The sequence below is a fragment of the Salarias fasciatus genome, chromosome 5 (genome assembly GCF_902148845.1).
Source record: "Salarias fasciatus chromosome 5, fSalaFa1.1, whole genome shotgun sequence".
In the NCBI taxonomy this organism is placed as follows: domain Eukaryota; kingdom Metazoa; phylum Chordata; class Actinopteri; order Blenniiformes; family Blenniidae; genus Salarias; species Salarias fasciatus.
The window spans coordinates 7,152,084-7,172,556 of NC_043749.1; the positions used below are offsets into that span (position 1 = coordinate 7,152,084).

The 20,473-nt window shown below is 43.1% G+C and overlaps 3 protein-coding genes across 4 annotated transcripts; 2 read left to right on the forward strand and 1 right to left on the reverse strand.

Moving 5' to 3' along the window:
- The first annotated feature begins 785 nt into the window (after positions 1-785).
- LOC115389266 (bcl-2-like protein 1) lies at positions 786-4,299 on the forward strand. Its single transcript, XM_030092768.1, has 3 exons — positions 786-922; positions 1,438-2,080; positions 3,641-4,299. Exons 2-3 carry the CDS (start codon positions 1,571-1,573, stop codon positions 3,779-3,781), a joined length of 651 nt encoding a protein of 216 aa, XP_029948628.1. The 5' UTR covers positions 786-922; positions 1,438-1,570; the 3' UTR covers positions 3,782-4,299.
- Positions 4,300-9,940: 5,641 nt separating this feature from the next.
- gata1a (GATA binding protein 1a) lies at positions 9,941-13,905 on the reverse strand. Of its 2 annotated transcripts, none has more exons than XM_030092290.1 (6): positions 13,757-13,905; positions 11,462-11,615; positions 10,798-11,301; positions 10,537-10,682; positions 10,327-10,452; positions 9,941-10,231 (listed from the first exon to the last, which is right to left on the reverse strand). In XM_030092290.1, the coding sequence occupies exons 2-6, from the start codon at positions 11,607-11,609 to the stop codon at positions 9,944-9,946; spliced, it is 1,212 nt and encodes a 403-aa protein (XP_029948150.1). In that variant the 5' UTR covers positions 11,610-11,615; positions 13,757-13,905; the 3' UTR covers positions 9,941-9,943. The 2 variants fall into 2 exon arrangements, with proteins under 2 accessions (XP_029948150.1, XP_029948149.1); XM_030092289.1 differs by having other exon boundaries at positions 11,396-11,615.
- Positions 13,906-18,100: 4,195 nt separating this feature from the next.
- Positions 18,101-20,140, forward strand: LOC115388168 (ras-related protein rab7). Its single transcript, XM_030091125.1, has 5 exons — positions 18,101-18,209; positions 18,400-18,526; positions 19,044-19,250; positions 19,470-19,595; positions 19,703-20,140. The coding sequence occupies exons 1-5, from the start codon at positions 18,154-18,156 to the stop codon at positions 19,787-19,789; spliced, it is 603 nt and encodes a 200-aa protein (XP_029946985.1). The 5' UTR covers positions 18,101-18,153; the 3' UTR covers positions 19,790-20,140.
- The last annotated feature ends 333 nt before the right edge of the window (positions 20,141-20,473 follow it).

The window sequence follows — 20,473 nt, forward strand, 5'->3', positions numbered from 1 at the left end:
GAGGATCACTAGGACTCTGCTGCAATCTCTGCAGAGCTGACTCCATCCTCAGAGACCCCACCCATCCCCAGCATGGAGCGTTCACAGCTCTGCCTTCAGGCCGGATGTACACAAAAGTGAAATGCAGAACTATAAGACTTCAGAACTCTTTCTGTAGTGCCATCAGAGTCCTGAAAAGCTGAGAATCACAGACAAGCTCACTAGTAAAACACTGGTACACAATATTTATGCTGCTCCAATTACTGCTGTTTTAATATATATCAAGGTTTGTTATATTGAACAGTTTTTGTTTTTAACTGCAAAATTGTTTGCATTTTCTGTGGACAGCAGAGAAAGAATTTAATTGAGCAGAGAATCATGTTGTCTGATGTACAGATGGCAAACTTAAAGTTTCTCTGTATGGAGATTGATCAAAAGAGTCTTATGCAGGATGAGGACTCCCCTCAAAGGGTTACTTACAGAAAGTCCCCTACAATAAGTAGACCTCCCTTCATCATGAATGGCAAAGGAAAGCCCCGCCCTCCTTGGCCCCTGATTGGTCTATACTGATATTCCTACTCCCCGCAGCCAGTCATGATCCTTCATGTTCAGACTGCAGCGAATCGGCTCTCCGTCACGGATGGATCACCTCTGACTTTTTGGGGCTTTCTGACAAAAAGTCCCGAGGGACAACTTCTCCCGCCGCGTGCTGTCATATCTCCCCCTCCTCTATTTCCGGGGTGTGTCTGTCGCTGATTGGTTCAGCAACCGAGAGAGGCGGGACTTCTTGCTGGTTCCGCAGCGCAATTGGCTAACCGCCAGCGTGCATCAGGCCACAGAGTGTGCAGCTGCAAAAATGTCTGTGTGGTGTTTGCATTCACAACTGCATCGTTTATTAACCTCATAGTTGCACCCCCAACAAGAAAACAGCCTTTTGATAACTGTAAGTATATCTTTTAGTGGTGATACCCTCATGTTGACATATTGGATGTAGTTCGGAGCTGTTTGGAAGCGTTTCCTGTGCTGTGTTTAGCAGCTAGTTAGCACATGAAGCTAAAACTGGTAAGAGCCAGTATGGCTGGGCGACTCCGAGCTGTCAGCGGGGGCAAGTTGGCACGAAGGCGCACATATTTGCGTAATGTTACATCGTAATTTAACATCGTGATGCTCCTGGGCCTCATGAGCTGACCATCCGTTAATGTAATTTACTTAGTCATCTCATATATATTCCAACGTCTGCCCGTTGTAATTCCTTAACGTATGTGTTTTTTCTTTAATTGCCAATGTTCCACCAGATGACTGAAATAAGTCACCATTATCTTTTCACTTTAATATTAGGAAACAAGACTGTATCTGTTATCTATTGGTAATGTTTGTTTGTTAGGCTCATTCTGACTGTATGCCACTGAACTTCTGCTTCAATGAGATAATGTGGTTAATACCTCTGTGTGCTTCCAGGCTGCTGCTTCTATCATCAGCCCGAAGGTCCAGAAGCTTTTATGTGACAGCCAGTGGGCTGGAAGGAATGACAGCAGAAGTCATGGCGTCCGATTAGGCTGGCTGTGTGTTGGAGGGTCACAGTGTGAGAATAATGTCGTCCAGCAACCGAGAGCTGGTGGAGTTCTTTTTAAGCCACAGGCTGTCTCAGAGGAACCATCCGTCCTCCCTGCTGAGACCGCAGGATGCACGGCAAAGGACCGAGGAAGACCAGGCCAGCTCATCGGCCAGCAATGGCTCGGTGTTCAGCGGCAGTGCTGGGCGGTCCCAGTCTCCACGCGCCGAAACTGACCCTGTGAAGTCTGCCCTTCTGGACTCCGCCGACGAGTTCGAACTTCTCTTCAAGCAAGCTTTCAGCGATCTTTCCTCGCAGCTCGACATCACTCCCGACACGGCCTACCACAGCTTCAAGAGCGTGATGGACGAGGTCTTCAAGGATGGCGTCAACTGGGGGCGTATCGTAGGCCTGTTTGCCTTCGGCGGCGTGCTGTGCGTGGAGTGTGTGGAGAAGGACATGAGCGAGCTGGTGTCACGCATTGCAGACTGGATGACCATGTACCTGGATGAGAACATCAATTTCTGGATTGAGAGCCAGGGGGGATGGGTGAGTCAGCAGAAGATGAGATCAGCATGCTGTACAATGTTTACAACCAGTACAGACTGTGATCTGTTCCAAAAAGAGGGAGCGTTGCATCAGACAAAACTCTTTCTTTTGTTTATTTTTTTATAGTCACCACAAGAGCTTCTCATCATTCAGATAGGCTGGGTGTCCTATTCATCTTTGTGTCACCACACCCTCCCCTGGCCTTGTTTGACATTGTGTGAAATCCTCCCTTGTGAGGCGTGCAGATTGTAGAAAGAGGCTTTTTCAGTATTTTACAGAAATGGAAAAAGTTAAGTAAGGTCTTACAGAAATACTGTTTTAGTATTATGAGCCGTTTGGGTGACTTTTATGATGTCTCGCCCGTCACATCTTCCCACCAGCTAAGAAAGAAACAGGTCTGTGCGGAGCTAACAAGCTGACGACAATAATGAAATGCAGTGTTTGAGTCAGCTACGCAGAAGAAAGACTTAATGGTGCTACTCCACCTTAAAGACACCGACTGAAAACAGCACCTTCTTGACAGAGCTCAGAACGAAAGAAACAAGTTATCTTTAGATGCTTTTTCCTACTTCAAACTACAAAAGTGCCTCCTTGTGGAACACAAACCTTACAGCAAAGCTAGACAGACAGTTAATGTTAGGAAAATCTCAGGTGCAGCCTTGCGTTTATTTTAGACTTTTACACAGTTAAGAGTGACATTCAAACTGCTTGAAATGATTGTGGATTAAAGGTATATTAAAGAGTTTAGAGATTTTGTAGAAGACTTCTATTAAATTCAATTTGGAAGCCATCTGAAAAATACAGATATAGTCCAAGGAAAAAATTGACGTGCGTGCGTTATAGTTGAATATTTTAGTTTGTGTGAACTCATTTCACACTTTTGGTTGTCGGATATTGAAGGAGCTTAATATATGTGTGTGTAATGTATGCATATATATTAGGCCTGCACTACACAACACAAATTTGTCATTCTTGATCAGTATATTTATCTGAAAAGGTTGCCTGAGCAGCATGTCAACATGTTTGACCGATCAGATGAAGCCCCATTACACTAACCTGTGTTGAAATCTGATTATTTTTTCCCCCCGTTATTTCAACATTTTATCAGGGCATAAGTCAGAAGCACAAAAGTTCAAAAATCAAAGGAAAGAAATAACGTCAACACAGTGATCATGCCACTCATCTTCTGAAACGTCTGGTTGAAACTGCAGATCGCCATGTGATCCAAACCTTGGAATGAAAACAAACGGTGCGTCTGTTTTAGAATTAGGTCAAAGAACTTCGCACTGCTACTTGGAAGTAGAAATCCCGAAACATAAAGACGTCAACATCATCTGCTTTAGTTCTTCTTTAAAAGTCTGATTGCCATCTCAATAATTTACATAATACATCCCTAATGAATGTCATCAGACTACAGTCAATAAAATTAGTAGATATCAGCAACTTTTAAAGTATATTTAGGAGTATACTTAAAATCTATGTCACTGAAGTCAATTGCCTTCAGTGATAGATTTAAGGTATGATCAGATTTAATTTTTCTTCTTTGTTTTGTGATTTCAGGAATACTTCGCTGAGATTTTCGGGCGTGGCGCTGCTTCAGAGGCGAGGAGATCCCGGGAGAAGATGACGAGGTGGCTGCTAGTTGGGGTGGCGCTGCTAGCGGGAGTGCTGATCGGCGTGGGCATCGCTAAGAGACAGTGAAGGCGCTGCTCCCCGCTCGTCACGGCACGCCCTGTGTCACGCTACGTCAACAGAAGTAAAACTAAATAGTTAATGTTTACAAAAAACAACAACAACAAAAAAAAGCCCAGTCTGCTTATGCACTGACAGGATGTGGAATGCTGAAGCAGTCGGTGGGAGCATCCATCATATGTAGCTTGGTGAGCTGGTATACGTCTCACCCCGCTTTGTCCAGTGTCTTTTTTTTTTTCCTTTTTTAAACACATGGCAGAGTATTTAAAGGGCGTTCGTCTCCAGACTGGAAGTGCTTTAAATGAACCCGATAAGCTACGAAACAGTGGAACAGATTCAGCTGGTTTGATGAGCCTGCTTGTTTTTATTATTTTTTTTTTTTTGTCTTTTTGTGCGTTACCCGAGGACCAATTTTTATGACTTACAAACTGACAGAGTTTTATTTCCTTTTCACTGTGTAATTTTCAGCTCCTTTTTTTGGCTGTACCAGAAGCATGCTTCAGAAATAAATATATTTATGTTTTTTTCTTGAGTCTTTATTTTATTTTGTTCCATCCGTTGTCCAGAAAACACCCAACGTGTCCTCAGAAGTTCAGGTGTGATAAGAAACATTTAAAAGTGCTTTTTTCAATATTTTTTCATTTTGTGAAATTATGGCCCACAACATTTTTGTTGAAGAACTTGGTCTGATTTTATTAAAAAGTCACAGACTCATCATGCAACACAGTGGGGCGTAATCAGCTGCCTTACTCATCTTATGGTGGAACAATTACAACCTGTTCTAACCAGGGTAATGAACACATAGCAGGGTGACATAAGTGTTTCCACAATTAACCCAGAGAAAAGTCACAGGAAATAGCATCCCAGAAAGAATTGTTCTGTTTCACAGCCACTAATGCAGTTCTACAAAATATTACACAGTAGGTCCAAAATGCAGAGGGAAAAAATACTTTTTTGTGTTCGATGTACCTTTTTCTAAGTTCCTGTGAGGCTTTTGCACAGAGATGATCAATCAGGAGTTCAAGTTCATTTGATACAGGGAATCTGGCCCAGAGGCTCATCTTCCGCTTCCACAGTCTGCAAAGGGTTCAGGTCAAAGCAGTCACTTTATGAAGACACTGCAGACAAGTGGAACTTTCAAAAAGGAAAGATGTGATATCATAAAGTCTGTCACGAGCAGGAAGTGCTCCAAAGTGCCGGAGATGGACCAGTTCTCCTTGATGTGAGCCCAGGTAACACGTCATCACAAGTCTGTGGTTCAATAAAACTTGCTGTTTCCTGGACACACCTGTGTGTGTGTGTGTGTGTGTGTGTGTGTGTGTGTGTGTGTGTGTGTGTGTGTGTGTGTGTGTGTGTGTGTTGATGTTAGGACTGAGGCTTGTCCTCAGCTCTCTGTGAAGCTCCTCCAGTTCCCTAAATGTGCCTTACTTGACAATCTTTTATCTTTTTCGAAGCTTCAGCTCATCTCTGCTGTTGATGCATCGTTCTGTCCTTCCAGTCAACTTTGCTTGAATGTGTTTGGATCCGGAGCTTTGATCAGCAGCTGCTTTCATCAATCTCCTTACACCTTCTTATGTCTCAGACAGCTGTCAAGCCAGAAATCTTCCTCATGATTGCAGTCACATGTTCAGGATATGATTTACTCCAACTTTACATGAATAAGTTGTTTCACATATCAATATTTAAACTTTCACCTTCAAATTCAAATAAAGAGACGCTTGCCACAGTATAATTTTAATTAAAAAAAAGGCCTATTCACTTTCTAAAATAACTATTTATAAAAGCATTTTCACCATTCTATTTTTTTAATATTCTCTTCTACTGTCTTTATTCTGCATACTGACATTTTGTTTTGCATCTCACTGGGTTATGTCAGTGATCTTTAAATGTAAGCACACCTCTCAATCACATTTCAGTCGTTCCAGTTCACACAATCCCACATTAAAATGCTCATTATAATGATCATGACAGGAACACTTTGAGCCCAGGAGAATAACAAAGAGTAAAATGGCACTTCTTGAAAGTATAAAAGGTTATTTATGCTTATTCCTCATTTAAAGGAAGTGGTTGGGCTTCAAGATTAAAAAAAGAAAAAGAAAACATCTCTCTTCTCGTTTGTGGGGTCCCACAGGGCTCACTTCTTGGCCCCTTTCTGTTTTTGCTGTATTTACAACACTGGTCCTCCTGAGTGTGTGAACATCCTCCCAACTGGTTCATTGAGCAATAAATGGTACAATACGTGACATTTTGTAATTTTATTGCTTATTAAAAGATTTAATTGCACATATGGAGCACATTATTCATGCATATCCATATACAGTATTTTTACACATTGGGATTGAAATTTACATTTTCAAGTTTTTTACGGATGAACCACAGAATAGAACCACTTGCTTTTAGAGACACAGATTCTAAACTTAGAAAAAAAAAAACTACCACTGAACATTAATGTGGTTTCTTCCTTCTCTTTTGGAATCAAGTCTTGAAAATCACATTTTTTCAGCTTTTAACTCCATGTAATTTAATCCTGTGTGTTTTATTTCATTTTATTTCATATCATTTTTCATATTTCTTCTTTTAAAAAGTTATTAACTTTGTTGTTTCTTTACTTTGTTGACAGCACTTTAACTCTGTAGCACAATGGGCTGTGGTAAATGTGTACAGACAACACAGATAACAGAAACGCAGATTTGTAGTTTTCCTTCATCAGATCACCAAAACATTTCCAACATTTTTGTTAATCGCAAAATAAATCAATAATCTTCTCACATTAACACTGTTGGAATTAAAATGGGATGAAAGCTGCCATCCTCCAGTTCACTGACATGATGAGGAACATGAACTTCACAGACTAACAGATGAAACACAGGCGAGAAGAATGTGGGCTATCTCTGCCCTGCAGAGTTCATTGTCTTACATCCTGTGCACACAGTCAGTTGGAGGGGAAAACGGAGCAGCAGTAAGTTGCTTTTACCATCTGGGGGTGCTTTTATACCACACATATCACAGCCTACTGTACACTTTCAGGAGAGTGTTAGCTGTGTTCACTCATTGCTGTTTTTTTAGATGCCACAATAGATGTATTAAGTACAATTGTGTGGGAGATTTTCCTCCAGAAGATCTAAATTAGACAACAGCAGAGAGGTTTTTTTTTTTTCATTCATATTTGTCTTACACTTTCTTCCAAACTCACAAGCAGACACAGCTTCTGTTCAGTCACTCCCATGTTGCAGCAGCTTCTGGAGCGCAGCAGAGTCCTGGAGTACATTGAAGTGTCATTGTGAGGAGCGGAGAGACAGAGCCACCAACGGATGGCCTTGTGATTGAGCTGACGCAGGCCTGTGGTTGCTAATCTATCCCCGTCATTTGTTGCCATTTCCCCAGAGCAGAGCTGACAGCTGCAGCAGATAAACAGCAGATCCAGACAGTTGAGGAAAAGAGTATAAATTATGAATGCGCTTGCAAAATCGTCATCATCTTTCTTCTGTTTTTTTGTTCCTTGCGATTTTGGCACGTCATTACGAGTGCTCCTGGCAGAAATTAATAGATTGTTTCTCTACACTTCAGTGATGTTTAGGGGAAAACTGTGTGTATGTGATGAGTGGAATGAGTGGAAGTGTGCGCAGCGTCATGCAAATCGATCAATTCTTATCACCACGATTGACTGTAACAATTAATATATATATTATATCATATATCTGACATCAAGAGAAACCAGTTGGCCGTAGTGTGATGAAATGCTTCGAATCACAATTCCTACCTCGGAGGTTGTTTATTACCGAAGCAGTCGGTGGTGCGTGTCGTGAGTGGGGGATGTGGCCAGATGTTCACAGGGCCGTGCCAAACCAAAGCCTTATTCCTCCTTGAGGTTCGCGGTGAAGTTCGTCAACGTCGATTGATGATACATACCACTGACGAATATATAGATGTGAGTTCTCCGTGCACTCGTGGGTTAAGTAAGGTGGCGGGATTCGGTTGTGACATAGTGATTTTGAAACCAAACTGTTGTGTGGAGGCAGATTCGCACCGTCGCTCGTCTGCTTCCGATCGGCCTCCACCAGCCTTCAGAGGACTCCTCTGATGTATGTGTTTATCTTTATTACCTTAAAGTGCACACGCTGTGGCCCTCGCCGAATAACTGACAGGGAGTGTGAGGGTGGCGGTGCCAACAGCAGGTGGATGGTTTGGGGGGTCTGTGGCCTCAGTGATAACTTATCAGTCATCCCCCAGTCCTGACTGAGCAACCCCAGCCCCGCTGTTCGGCCTGAAAAATACACTAAACATTATCTCTGGGCTGTGCTGTGTTTACTGCAGGGTGTTTTAAAGCTACTGTAAAGGAAATGTCCTCTGGATGACTCTCAATTAAAAAAAAAAAAAAAAAAAGAGTTTCTTTTATCTGAGTGTATCTGTGATAAATAGCAGTTGAAGAATTTTGCCAAAACGTAATCTAATCTTCAAGCCACAAGCTTGATCGATATAAAACAGCCTTCTGTGGTTTATTGTGTCAGATTACTCTACATAAACAATCTCAACAATCACAGGAGACTTCCTTGAAAACAAATGTCTCCAGACAGTTAGGCTATCGCCATTCACTCAGATATACGCTCAATTTGTTTACAATCAGAGGTATTCAGAGAGAATTTTAAAAAAGACCATTTATTCTCAGAAGCTCCAGTTACTTACCAGTTCAATACAACACCAGGAGACAAGCTTTTATAGAAAATGAGCTCATCCTACTTTTTAATGTTATTTTCTTGACAGCACATCCATCTACTTTGTAATTTCATTCAATTTTAGTGTGTTTATGTGACTACTGAAGTTATTTTTCAAATGACATACTTTCAAACCATAAAACCACCGTGGACTGATAAAAAAATAAAAATAAAATGAAGCTGCACTACAGTTATTAAAAGTTAATTATCATTAGATAAAACTGCAGCAACATGTTATTGTGTTGATTGTGTTTAACTGTCACATGATAGAAGAAGATAGGATATAGTAGCTAGAAGAACTTGTACTTTCAGTTCAATCACCACTGTTGAACAGCAACAACAATCAGGATTTCCAGTAAGTTGATTGGTAATAATTGATAAAGTGATTGTGATCAATATTCTAGAGTTCAAGTGAGATTGTTTTTGTTGTCCTTGAGCTAGCTATTTCTGAGATCAATCGTGTATTTTTTCAAACTCAACATTGTCCTCAAAATTGATAATATTAATTAATATGTACTAAAACATAAAAAAATGGTTCTTTCATAGTTGTGGTCAATAATGAATATGTTTACTCCTACAGGTTTATTTTTATACACAGATAACAAGCGGTGATGCCAAAAACATATTTTCACATGTGATTCAGAGTAAGTCTGGTCTCACCGTCATCATGTCTGACCTTTGCCTCTGGACAGGACATGATGACGGAAAACTGATGCACAAAAACACCCGTCTGTGTATTCAGCCAGGGAAGAGTAACTTTGTGTGTGTGTGTGTGTGTGTGTGTGTGTGTGTGTGTGTGTGTGTGTGTGTGTGTGTGTGTGTTTCGCTGATAAGGTTTAAATTTCAAACTAAACTTAAGTGTTGCACTCTAGTTGGATTTTGCCCAAATTCTGTGGAGTGGACAATTTGCATACCTGCTCTGCACTGTACAATTACACTGTCAAAGTGGAGCGCTGTCTGCACAAAGGCGCCATTATACCTGAGTGGAAGAGTACAATACCATCACACAAGAGACTTTACTCCAGTCAGGTCGCCCGGCTGAATGAGCGAGCAGATAATTCAAATGATTTGAATGGCAGAGAAAATGTCACACACTGTTTGCTTCTTTCTGTAGAGTTTTATTGTGGCAAAAATCTTTTTTATGCAAATACAAAACACAGTCATGTAACACAAACTTAAAGTGTAGTTTTATTACATGAATTAAAAAAAAAAAGGAGTGGGTGTCACTTAGTCAGATCAGATTTATGTTTGTTATTTACGACTGAAAGGATTTCCCCATCAGTGTGTTTGAGTGAAGTGATTTCATCCCACTTTCAACAAGAGTTCAATCAAGATAATAGAGTATATTTTCTCCATAAGACATATGTACAAAATCCACGTCAATAGCTGCCAGAAAAGCAAACAAAGCATGCTGATTCCTAAATATTTAAATATATGTACAGGGACCTCTTGTGCCGGCTCACACCAGAGTGGGCACCATGCCAGAGTTAAGGTGGTGTGTGTAGGGTAGGCTTGCAGACGGGTGTAAGGCGGAGGGTGTAGGGATGAGGTGCGGCGCGTGGCCGTAGGTCAGGAGAGTGCCGGGGCCGAGGGAGTAGGGTCCAACATTGTCGTCCAGCGAGGCGGGCTGAGTCGCCTCCGAGTACGAGTCTAACAAGGCCGCCTTCTTGCTCTTCTTGTTCTTATTGGAGACTTTTCTGTTCCGGGTTTGAATGCCGTCTTTCTTCATGGTGAGCGGGCGGTTGACCTGAACCGAGACAGGAGAGGGGTTTTTAGTGAAGACACTGAAGGACGTTCCTTCTTAGAAAGATGCAGTAGTGAATTCGGGTGATTTCCGCTCACGTTGTGCAGTTTAAAGTAGAGTCCGCAGGCGTTGCACACCGGCTCTCCATTGGCGTTGCGCCTCCACAGTGTCGTGGTGCTGGTGTGGCAGTTGGCGCACAGAGTACCTGCCCGCTTGCTCACAATCTGAAATCCAAAGAAAGGAAAAATGATCATGGCTTCCAAAACCATCTCATGGCGTGTTTTAGGGCCACCTCAAGTGTGTCATACCAGTCTCTTCTTGGGCCGGATCAGAGGTCGGTTCTGGCCGTTCATCTTGTGGTACAGGCCGCAGGCGTTACACAGGTAGTGGCCGGTACCATCCCGGCGCCACAGGGGGGTCGCTGTGGCTCCACAGTTAACACACTCTCTGGCCTCTGATCAGACACATGACAACATCGTCATTCTCTCATAGGACTTATCAACCACACACGTTTTCAATATACAACAGAGTCCTGTCACAGACGATGACACATCGGAATGAATCTTTACCTGGAGTGGATATCCTCATCTTGTTGCGGAGTTTTGGGGAGTAGGAGGGGTTGATCCACGCTCCGGGGCCAGAGTAGAGGGCAGCGGAGCTGTAATCCTGCGTGCTGCCGCTCATGTATGGACTGTAGGGGCTCAGCATGTGTGAGTGTGTCGAAGGAGTGTACATGCTCCCCGCCGCGGGGGTCAGGTTCAGGAAGCTGCTGCTGGCGCCCGACCCCCCCAGTGGGCTCAGGCGCTCGGCCTTCAGGGCCTCCTGAAGCCGCGGGCTCTCGCTGCCCTCCCTGTTTGGGGACGAGTATCCGTCCCTGGAGGAGGCGAACGGGGAGGCGACGCCGGGCGTGTAGAGTGAGGTTGGCGTCGGCGAGAGCAGCGGGGTCTTAGTGAGAGGGCTGCTGCTCCAGGTGGTGGGCGGGGGGTTGTAAGGTGAGGTCAGGGAGTGGCTGCTGGGCCCGTCCAGAAGCTGGAAGTTGCTCAGCAGACTGGGAGAGGTGAACATCTGCCGGACTTTAGAAAAGACACATAAGAGAAAGTCGAGTTACGGCTTCGAGTTTGGACGAGAACATGAATTTGCTGAATGACAGTGGGTTTAACAACCCACCCGCACTGTGCCTGTAGACGGATGGCGCCCGGCTATGGCTCTGATTGGAGAAGAAAGAGGGCATACTGGTGTAGTCACTGTCCTGGCTGGAGAAGAAGCCCTCTCCGTCTTCTCCCGGAGGCAACAGACTGGCATCGGAGGGGAAACCAGCCAGAGGGTCTGAACTGAGGAGAGCTGGAGACACCCAGTGGGACTGTTCTGGCGAATCTTCCATGATGATCTGTGGCAGGAAAACAGTAAAACCCAAATAAATCAGCATAATGTTTCTGTCAAATCTACTCACAGGATCATTTGACTAAACTTTTCAAGTTGAAATTACAGACTGGCACAATGGAAAGACCCTTTAGATATTATTGAAGGCTTAACTGTTGAATTTTAGATGCGAAGCTACTTAAATGCCTCGTTTATTAAATTCACGTTTTGTTGTTTCCAGGAAACAGTGTGGCTGTCATGTTGTGTGTTTGTATTTATACTTTTCTAATAACTCATATCTTCCTTCCCAGATATTTTTCTTTCATTATTCTTCGATTATCTTTCAACTCACTACATTAAAAAGTGCTTTGACTCTTCACCCAGTCTCTCTTTCACGCCACCATTTTCTACAAAACAGCCAACCTTCAGGAAGCTCGTCTCTCAAAGCCACTGAGTTCGCTGAGTTGTTGCGCTGACAGCTTGTCATTTGACATCAGCCTCACAGTGTGGCTCGCTGCTGTACCATAAAAAAGAATCTGTGATGAGTTGACACGAGTTCCTGCAAACCAGCTGAAAACAGCTTTCTCTTTAGAGATGTTCCTTAAATGTGTGGGTGACGTCAGTATTTTACTTTCTTTGGTCCTGTTTATCGTACATGAAGACCCAACACCGTCTGTGGCTGTTAATGGCTGTTAATGGGTGCATCCACGTGTCCCCTGCTTATACTAGTACAGGTATGTTGTCCAAAGACTCTGAACAGATCTATCTCTGAATATAAATAGTTCCTGAACCTGTCTCGAAGTTCACAGGAAATAAACCCCCCCAAAAAAGGAGCCAAGTTCCTCATATTGTTCACGTTGATGAAGGAAGCTGAGACTCTGATTGAAGCAGCCGTATTATCACCCGCTTCTTCACCTCATAACAAGCAGTGCAACTTGAAATTATCAGGGACGAGATCTCTTGACGCTAAGCTTCTTCAGACTTCCTTTTCTAGAATCCTCATTTGACTCGAGCTGAAAGTTCCAGCTAAAAATAAAAGTCACTATAAATGCTCTGATGCAGCCAGTGACCAAACGGTCACCCAGCGGCCTCCTGGCGACAATCGGAGAGCAAGTTATAGGAAAAGTAAAACTTGCCGCTTAGGGCACGCCCTTTGGGGTAAAAACACAGCATACGGAAAAAGATCAACTGAGTTGTGTTTGCATGTTGCTGTTTTTTTTTCTTCTGTTGTGAAGGTGTGAACAGAAATCTGTGGGACACATCTCAAGGGAGTGTGTGGGAGTAAGTAAACAAAAATTATTCTTTTTTTAATTTATTTAGTGATTTGGAAAGGGAAAGGTATCGCAGTGTTTAAACCACAAGTTGAAATGTTGAAAATTGCTGAGTCATCTCGTCACCGATGACTGAACTGAACTGAGTTATAACAATATGAAAGGAAGTGTAACTACAGTGGAGGCCGCTATCATTCGGTATCTGCAGAACGAGGCTGATAGTGTCTGATAAAGGCTGAGAAAATCTGATAGACACCTGTATTATTAGGCTAAATAAGTCCCGCTCCACTGATAGCTTCCACCCTAACTTCATCTGATTAATAGAAATCTACTGAACGAGATGTGTACAAACAGCAGGCTGAGATGGCGCGCATTGTGGGGTCTGATCTGACTGCAGTGTTCAAAATCTAACAGCAGCAGAAGACTGTGCGAAAGACACTCAGCTCACACACAGCTACTTATTGATGAGGAAAGGTTTAATGTTTTTTCCATTATCAGGTTGGCAATTTGTTCAGATATACATTTTAAGACATATTTCGTTTTCTTGTAAATGAATTCAACTGTTTTGAAAGAACTGGAACAAATGAACTTTTCCTCTCAGGCCTTCAGTTTGAGGGTTGCCATGTTAGGAAGGATATTTTCAGGCAATGAACAAACTGAACTTCAAAAGAAGGGCTACTTTCCTCAGAAATAAAATTTGTCGATTTCATCGAGACGTATAGCTCTCACCTCCTACATCTCTGAAAGTCACAACCAGGTGATAAAAAAGCTGAAATGATTAGATTACTATTTGTGAAATTAATTTATCCAACAAAATGAACAGCTTATTTCCAAAAAGCCAAATATTTGGCCTTTGCTCTACAAGCAGCAGGAGACAGAACACAAACAGGTCACCTACCAGAGGTTGTCAGAGACGAGCAGGAGGAGGCGGAGGACTCGGCGGTCTGCTTTATACAGCCGGGTGGAAGGTGGCGTCGCGACTTGACTGTCGACCTCAGTTGTCGGCTGATGGATGCAAGAACAACTTCTCCAACCAGCAAACTTTAGGGTTACGAGGCAGTTTGTGGGAGGGGTTGGGGGGGACAAATTTTTTGAAAGACACACCTCTTTTCGTCCAGAGAACTTACAGTGATGGCACAATATATACATACAACAGCCAACTCCTACTGAACTGTGGAAATAATAATACATTATCACTGGATGTTTGCAGCATCTGATGGCATGACAGTGAACCGAAGGCGTCAGCTTTAAAACTTCAGCTCCTCCGCTCGTCCTTTATGACTGTGTGTGCTGCTTGGCAAGTATTGATAAGGTGTATTTTCCCAATGAGATTAGGTAAAGCAGTGAATATGAAATGTCTATCAGCAACAAACCAAAGTCACTATCAAACACACAGGCGAGACAGATTGACAGGAATCAACAGGATGCAGGGTTTTTTTTTATGTGATGCATCTAAATTTGTCAGATTTAAGCAAGAACACAGACATAAATGCACTTATTGAGGCAAAATACAAGTGTGAATTTTAAAAAAGTGAATTTTGATGAAATGTGCATGCAGGTGGTGATAAGGCCAAGCTGACATGGAAAAGAGTTTAAGCGACTTCTGAACAAAGCAAATGTGAAATGCAAACATGCAGTTTCTTTGTGGTCCGGTGAAGCTTTTAGTGGAAAACAGTAATGCAAATTGGGGCAAAGTGCTGCAATCATAAGGACGAGATATGGTCAGCACATGTCCCGGCTCCGCACAAGCCTGACACTGTCTCGCTCATTTGATAGTCAAAACGGTTCCCAAACTTTCCGTCACTCTTTGTTCATTTATTCAGTTTCCAGGGAAATCAGGGGGGGAAAAAAACAGTCAGGAGCAAGAAATGCTTTTATTTTATAATTTAATTCTGGACATTTTCAGGCGTTTAGGGATCAGCCATTAAATAGGACAGTAAAATGAACTGCGTCAGTTAGATGCAAACTAATGTCTTTGTTGTGTGTGAATCGCCTGTTACTGTTGAAGCATGAAATCCTCCCTTTGTGTGAATGTTGATAAACTGTTAAAGACTAGCAACGGTCAAGGAGGTCAGCACCTTTTGAAATGGATATCAGGACAAACAGATCCCCAATTAAATATTCCCCTGATGAGGGATGTGCCCCCTCAGGGCAATAACTTTGTTACTGGGAGCACAGGAGACTCAGATACATGTTGCTTATCTTAATTACTTGTTGAAATAAGGTGGGGATAAGATAAGATTCTGTAAGATGTGTCAAACTCAGTTTTCTTTTCAGGAATCTGCTAGTAAAAGTGTTTTTAAGGTAATTTTTTTTAGGTATTTTTACCACAAAACACAAAGATGTTGCAGAAAAAGAAGAATATAAGAGGAGTCAGATTCCTGTTATCAGGTTTATTGATGGAACTGTTTCCACATTTAAAGATGTAATCCGAATACTCCAGCTTTCTGGTGCATGCTGGCTGGAGGGACGTTGATGTTAATTCATGTAAGTTTTTGTTCCAACTAAGTTTGTAGCATTTTCATTAAAAATATTCACTCTTTTGTGTGTGTGTGTGTCGTGCCGTCGTTTGGAGGTGAGTAATGTGAAAATTAACTGTGGGAGCGAAGCTGAACTGCATCAATTAGTGTGAGTGAGAGCAGCGTGAGAGGAGGGAAAGTGATAGAGCGAGTGAGATGAGGTCTCTGTGGACAGCTGGGCAGGGATGTGGCGGCTGCTGCTGCGCGAGCGGGCTGCTCTGCCCTGATAAGACTTTATCAAGATGAAAGGAGGAGGCCAGGAATTACATGCCCGCCTGCGAGCTGTCATGCGGCAGCGCCAGCGTACAGCCAGACCTCCGGGACCCTGCGGCCTGTCCCTGGCTGTAACATGTACAGCAAGTGCAAACGTGTGCTCCCCACACCCCCACCCACCCACACACACACACACACACACACACACACACACACACAGAACATGCCCATTCTGCTGACAGTATCTCAGCAGAAGCAGCTTGAGCTGACACTGGAGCATCTTGTTGGACAGTTGGGGGTTTGAAGCAGCCCGTTGTAACTGGGTGACGGACGGCTTTATGTTTCATCGGTGGACTTTGAGGACAACTTTCTGATTCCCAAGAAACTGGCTTCTGTGAAGACAGCGGTCTTATCTCTGCAATGCAGAGCTGTACCCAGGAGAGCTCTCTCTCTCTCTCTCTCTCTCTCTCTCTCTCTCTCTCTCTCTCTCTCTCTCTCTCTCTCTCTCTCTCTCTCTTTCTCTTTCTCTCTCTCTTTATAAAAACAGGCCTTATGCTCCTCTCCCTCATAGACATTACACTACCTTGCCTTCATGCAGCCAAAAGTTGGTACGTTAATTACCAACAGACCCACACCTTGACTTTACAACCACCATCTTCTGTCGTTCTTAATCCAGCTCGAGGTGGAGGACTAAAATCCAATCATGTAATAAATGATTCAAATCAAATCTCAGCTCCAGCAGGCAGAGTTACTACATTATAGTATTTAAGTGAAGGAAAACTGACTGTGGATGCCGGCAGGATCCACCCTGGACCCCATCACATGGGAGAGACAGACAGACGGACAGTTACATTAATATCTCATGGTTATTGAGAACCACCAATTTATCTGAAACACTGAAGGAACCACAAATACCGAAAACTCATGAACACACAAATTCCTCACAGAAAGAACGTGGTTTATTCTCACTATGAGTCAAGTGTGTTCACCACTACACTACCAGGCTGCCCACCCACCCCAGTAGAGCATAATATAGTGTGTGTGTGTGTCAACAGCAAAGACCTGTTTAAATTCATCTCAGACAGTCAAAAGAGGATACAGGCTTATGCATCATCCCAGAGAAATGTGTGTTTCTTCACAAAAATAACTAGTTGCTGCTGCACTTCAGTGAAGTGTGTGTGTGTGTGTGTGTGTGTGTGTGTGTGTGTGTGTGTGTGTGTGTGTGTGTGTGCGTGTGTGTGTGTGTTTAAAAGTAGCAGCAATATTACAAGTTTAGGAATTTTGTCATGCCTAGTCCCAAAATAATGTGTTTTGCATGACTCAGTAGGGTTAATAAGTAGTTTTTATGTTCCGATAAACAAATGTCTTCATATGAACCAAGAGCATTATGCTGCATGCCAAAGAGGCCTACCAGGAATCTACTTCAATGTTTTCTGAAAATTAGAATGCATCATTACAGAGAATTTTTCTTTTTTATCAAATCCCTCCTGTTATCACCATAACGAATGAAAAAACATCACCAAAACAGAAGAGAGAAGATAGTTCAGTGTCATCTGAAGTTCGTTTGGTGAGTTTTCACTCAGTTGGGGAATGTTTAAAATATCACAATGAAGAAAAATCAGAATTCAACCTGTTTCTCTCTTCTGCATACTTTAAATGTTTGTTGTTATTATTATAATAATCATTTAAATTTACACTTTCTAGTCTGTTCAAGAACAAAGAAGTCGGTTCCATATTATTGATGGAATTACTTAAAATACTGGCTATAAATTAAATTGTTCAAGGTGTTTGTTTTTAATTCTTGATATTTGTTTTGAGTGGACACTACAGAAAACAGCACGTGAGTGGAGCAAAGGTGGAACACCTGAGGGCTATACTGCCCTCAAGTGGAAAATAAAGAAATTGCATTACAAGACTGAATCTCTCTTGGTTTTTATTGTGAATTTATTTTCTTTCTTTCCTCTTTTCCCTTGCAGTTTTCCCAATACCTTATATTATATATTCTGGTTATGAGAATTATGCAAATGAAACCTGGATAAGGATTTAACTAAGTAGACTACTTAGTGGGTATTCGACACAACTTTAAAAAATACACATATTTCCATTGTGAAACTATTTATAAGAATTTAATAATAACATTTTTTTTATTATGTCAGTGAAATTTGAACGTCATTCCTTGTTTGGTGTTTATTTCACACCCCCCCCCCCCCCCCCCCCCCCCCCCCCCCCAAATAAAGTTTCTCCAATCGGTTCACTGATCCCAACAAAAGGAGGTCAGAGGTCAGCTGTGATCCAATCAGTCATGTGAAACCTTAAAAACAGTGAAGAGCTTCTATTTATAGAGGCAGAAGCTGGATGTGGGAGCTGTAGACACTCTGCTGCTGTAAACAGTAATATCTGGAGAACAGTGATTGAGAGCTGTCGAACTTCCATCGCCTCCGGTTGGGAGTTCCTCCTCCTCCTCCTCCTCCTCCTCCTCCTCCGGCTGGGTGACGCGGCGAAGCGCAGTTTTCCGGGAGCGCGTGAACGCAGCAGGAGGAGAAACACCTGGTCCCACCTGGACATGGGCGCGCGAGAGGGTCCAGTGACCCTGAAGGTCATCCTCATAGGAAACTCCGGGTAACTTCAACAACTTCTCTTTTACCAAAGGGACGCTTTGAACCGACTTTAAACCGACTGACATTCCCCCACTCTTTCACTTTCATTTACACTGATTCACCGCGCGCGACTGACGCGCATTTTACCTGAAAGTTTGACGTGTGGGTGTGTATGTGTGTGTGTGTGTGTGTATTTGTGTGTGTTTACTCAGGGTGGGGAAATCCTCCTTCATGAACAGATATGTGTATCACCGCTTCACCAACATGTACCGGGCCACGATCGGAAGCGACCTGCTCTCCAAAACCGTGCACGTGGACGGAGAGACGGTCAACCTGCAGGTGTGTGCGCGCGCCATGCTGGAATTTAAAATTTGTGACAAGAAATCATGATCGCAGTTAAGCATTAAGCTCCACATAAAAGTTGAATATCTAAAAAGAGGATAAAAATGAAGTAATTTTAAATATCAATATGACAAGGTTTAACGGGGGCCAATAGAAGCACAGAAAGGATGAAAATATAAAAACTAGTCACAGTTAAGAGTTGTAGAGTCTCGATGCAGTATGTTAAAGTAAAGGTTGCACTAAAATACTGATGTATGTATGTGAATCCATATATATCCTCAGGTTTTATGTTTTGTGGGGCCTTGTGCTGATCCAGCAGACTTTTGTCCCAAAATACTGGACTTCATTGCAGTTTATGTGTTTTGGATGAAGTTTAGATCAAGGTTTGGCGCTCAGATGTCATGTTAAACACTCACAAGGTCGACGTAAAGTCTCGAGCCAAGGATGAAGTAGCAAGTGAGTTTAGTCCATAGAAAGTAAGGTGTGTGTGTTTGTGTGTGTGTGTGTGTGTCAGATCTGGGACACGGCGGGCACGGAGAGGTTCCAGTCTCTGGGCACGCCGCTGTACAGAGGAGCCCACTGCTGCATGCTGGTGTTTGACGTCAGCTTCTCTGCCCTGGACGCCTGGAGGAAAGAGTTCCTGATCCAGGGCGAGCCGCAGGATCCCGACCACTTCCCCTTCATCGTCCTGGGAAACAAAACCGATCTGAGCGATCGGGAGGTAAATCAGGGGTGTCCAAACTATGGCCCGCTCGATTGATACGGCTCCCAGTAACGCTCTAGATGTAGAACAAATGCATTTTGTTCAAACTCAAGAGAATCTTCCAAATACAAATTTTCTTGAGCATAGTTTGATTTAGAAGCTGAACCTGTGGGGGTTATTTTAGTGGGCAGATTTACAACATTTTTTGCTGTCTCATCACTTTTTTTTCTTTCCCAGGTGTCTCGGGGTAAAGCCCTGCAGTGGTGCAACGAAATAAACGCCGAGTACTTCGAAGGCAGCGCCAAGGAGGACCTGGCGGTGGACAAGCCGTTCGCCCGAGCGGCCGAGCGCGGCTTCCAGCAGGTAACGCAGAGACCACACACAACGCACACAGCCGCCGTATGTTTAACATGTTTATTTCTTTTTTTTGTTTGTTTGTTTGATGATAAAAGATACATTACTCCCTACAGTACAAAAAACACACATTGGAAAATACAGGACATTTCCAGATAACCTGCAAACAGCCGAGAGAAACTCGCAACACCTGTGAGTGCTGAGCGGAGCACTCGTCCCAGCGTGGGAGAGGGGAAAGTCCAGAGAGACCTCGGCACTGCTGATGATGACCTATCTAACGAGGGTGCAAAAAGAGTGACCCAGCAAAGGTACTGTGGAAGGAAAGGACACAATTGTATACCACATGGAGAGAGGAACAAACTCATTAAATGTTTTTTCTTCTTTTTTTTTTTTCTTTTGTTTTTGAGAACCTTCAGCTTATGGGCTAACTTAAGGCATCACTACTAAAATACACTGCTGTTTTTTTTTTTTTCTTTTTTTCTTCTTTTGCATGCATGTCTAGTTTTGTTCAACAGACACACCGACACGCACAAAAATTATGAATGCAATATGAAGAGAAAGTTCGTTTTTTTTTTTTTTTCCCCTAGAAAGAAAAAAAATCGGGAGAAGTCACAAACGGAGGGCCGAGGTCGCGAGCCGCAGAAAAAGGCGGCGGGCGGAGGGAGGTGGAGTTTGGGTTGGGGGTAGAGGGGGGGGGGGGGGCCTCGGCTCTGCTCTTCCTGGCCGTTACCGCCACAAATGAATCCGCCCTTACAAAGTAGATATACACTCATGTCCAGTCAGAGGCCTCCCTGTACAAGTTGGAACTGTAATGAACCGAGCAGTGATTCAGACTCCTACAGTGAATCCGCTTGACAGAAGCAAATTAGAACAATCAGGGAGACTAT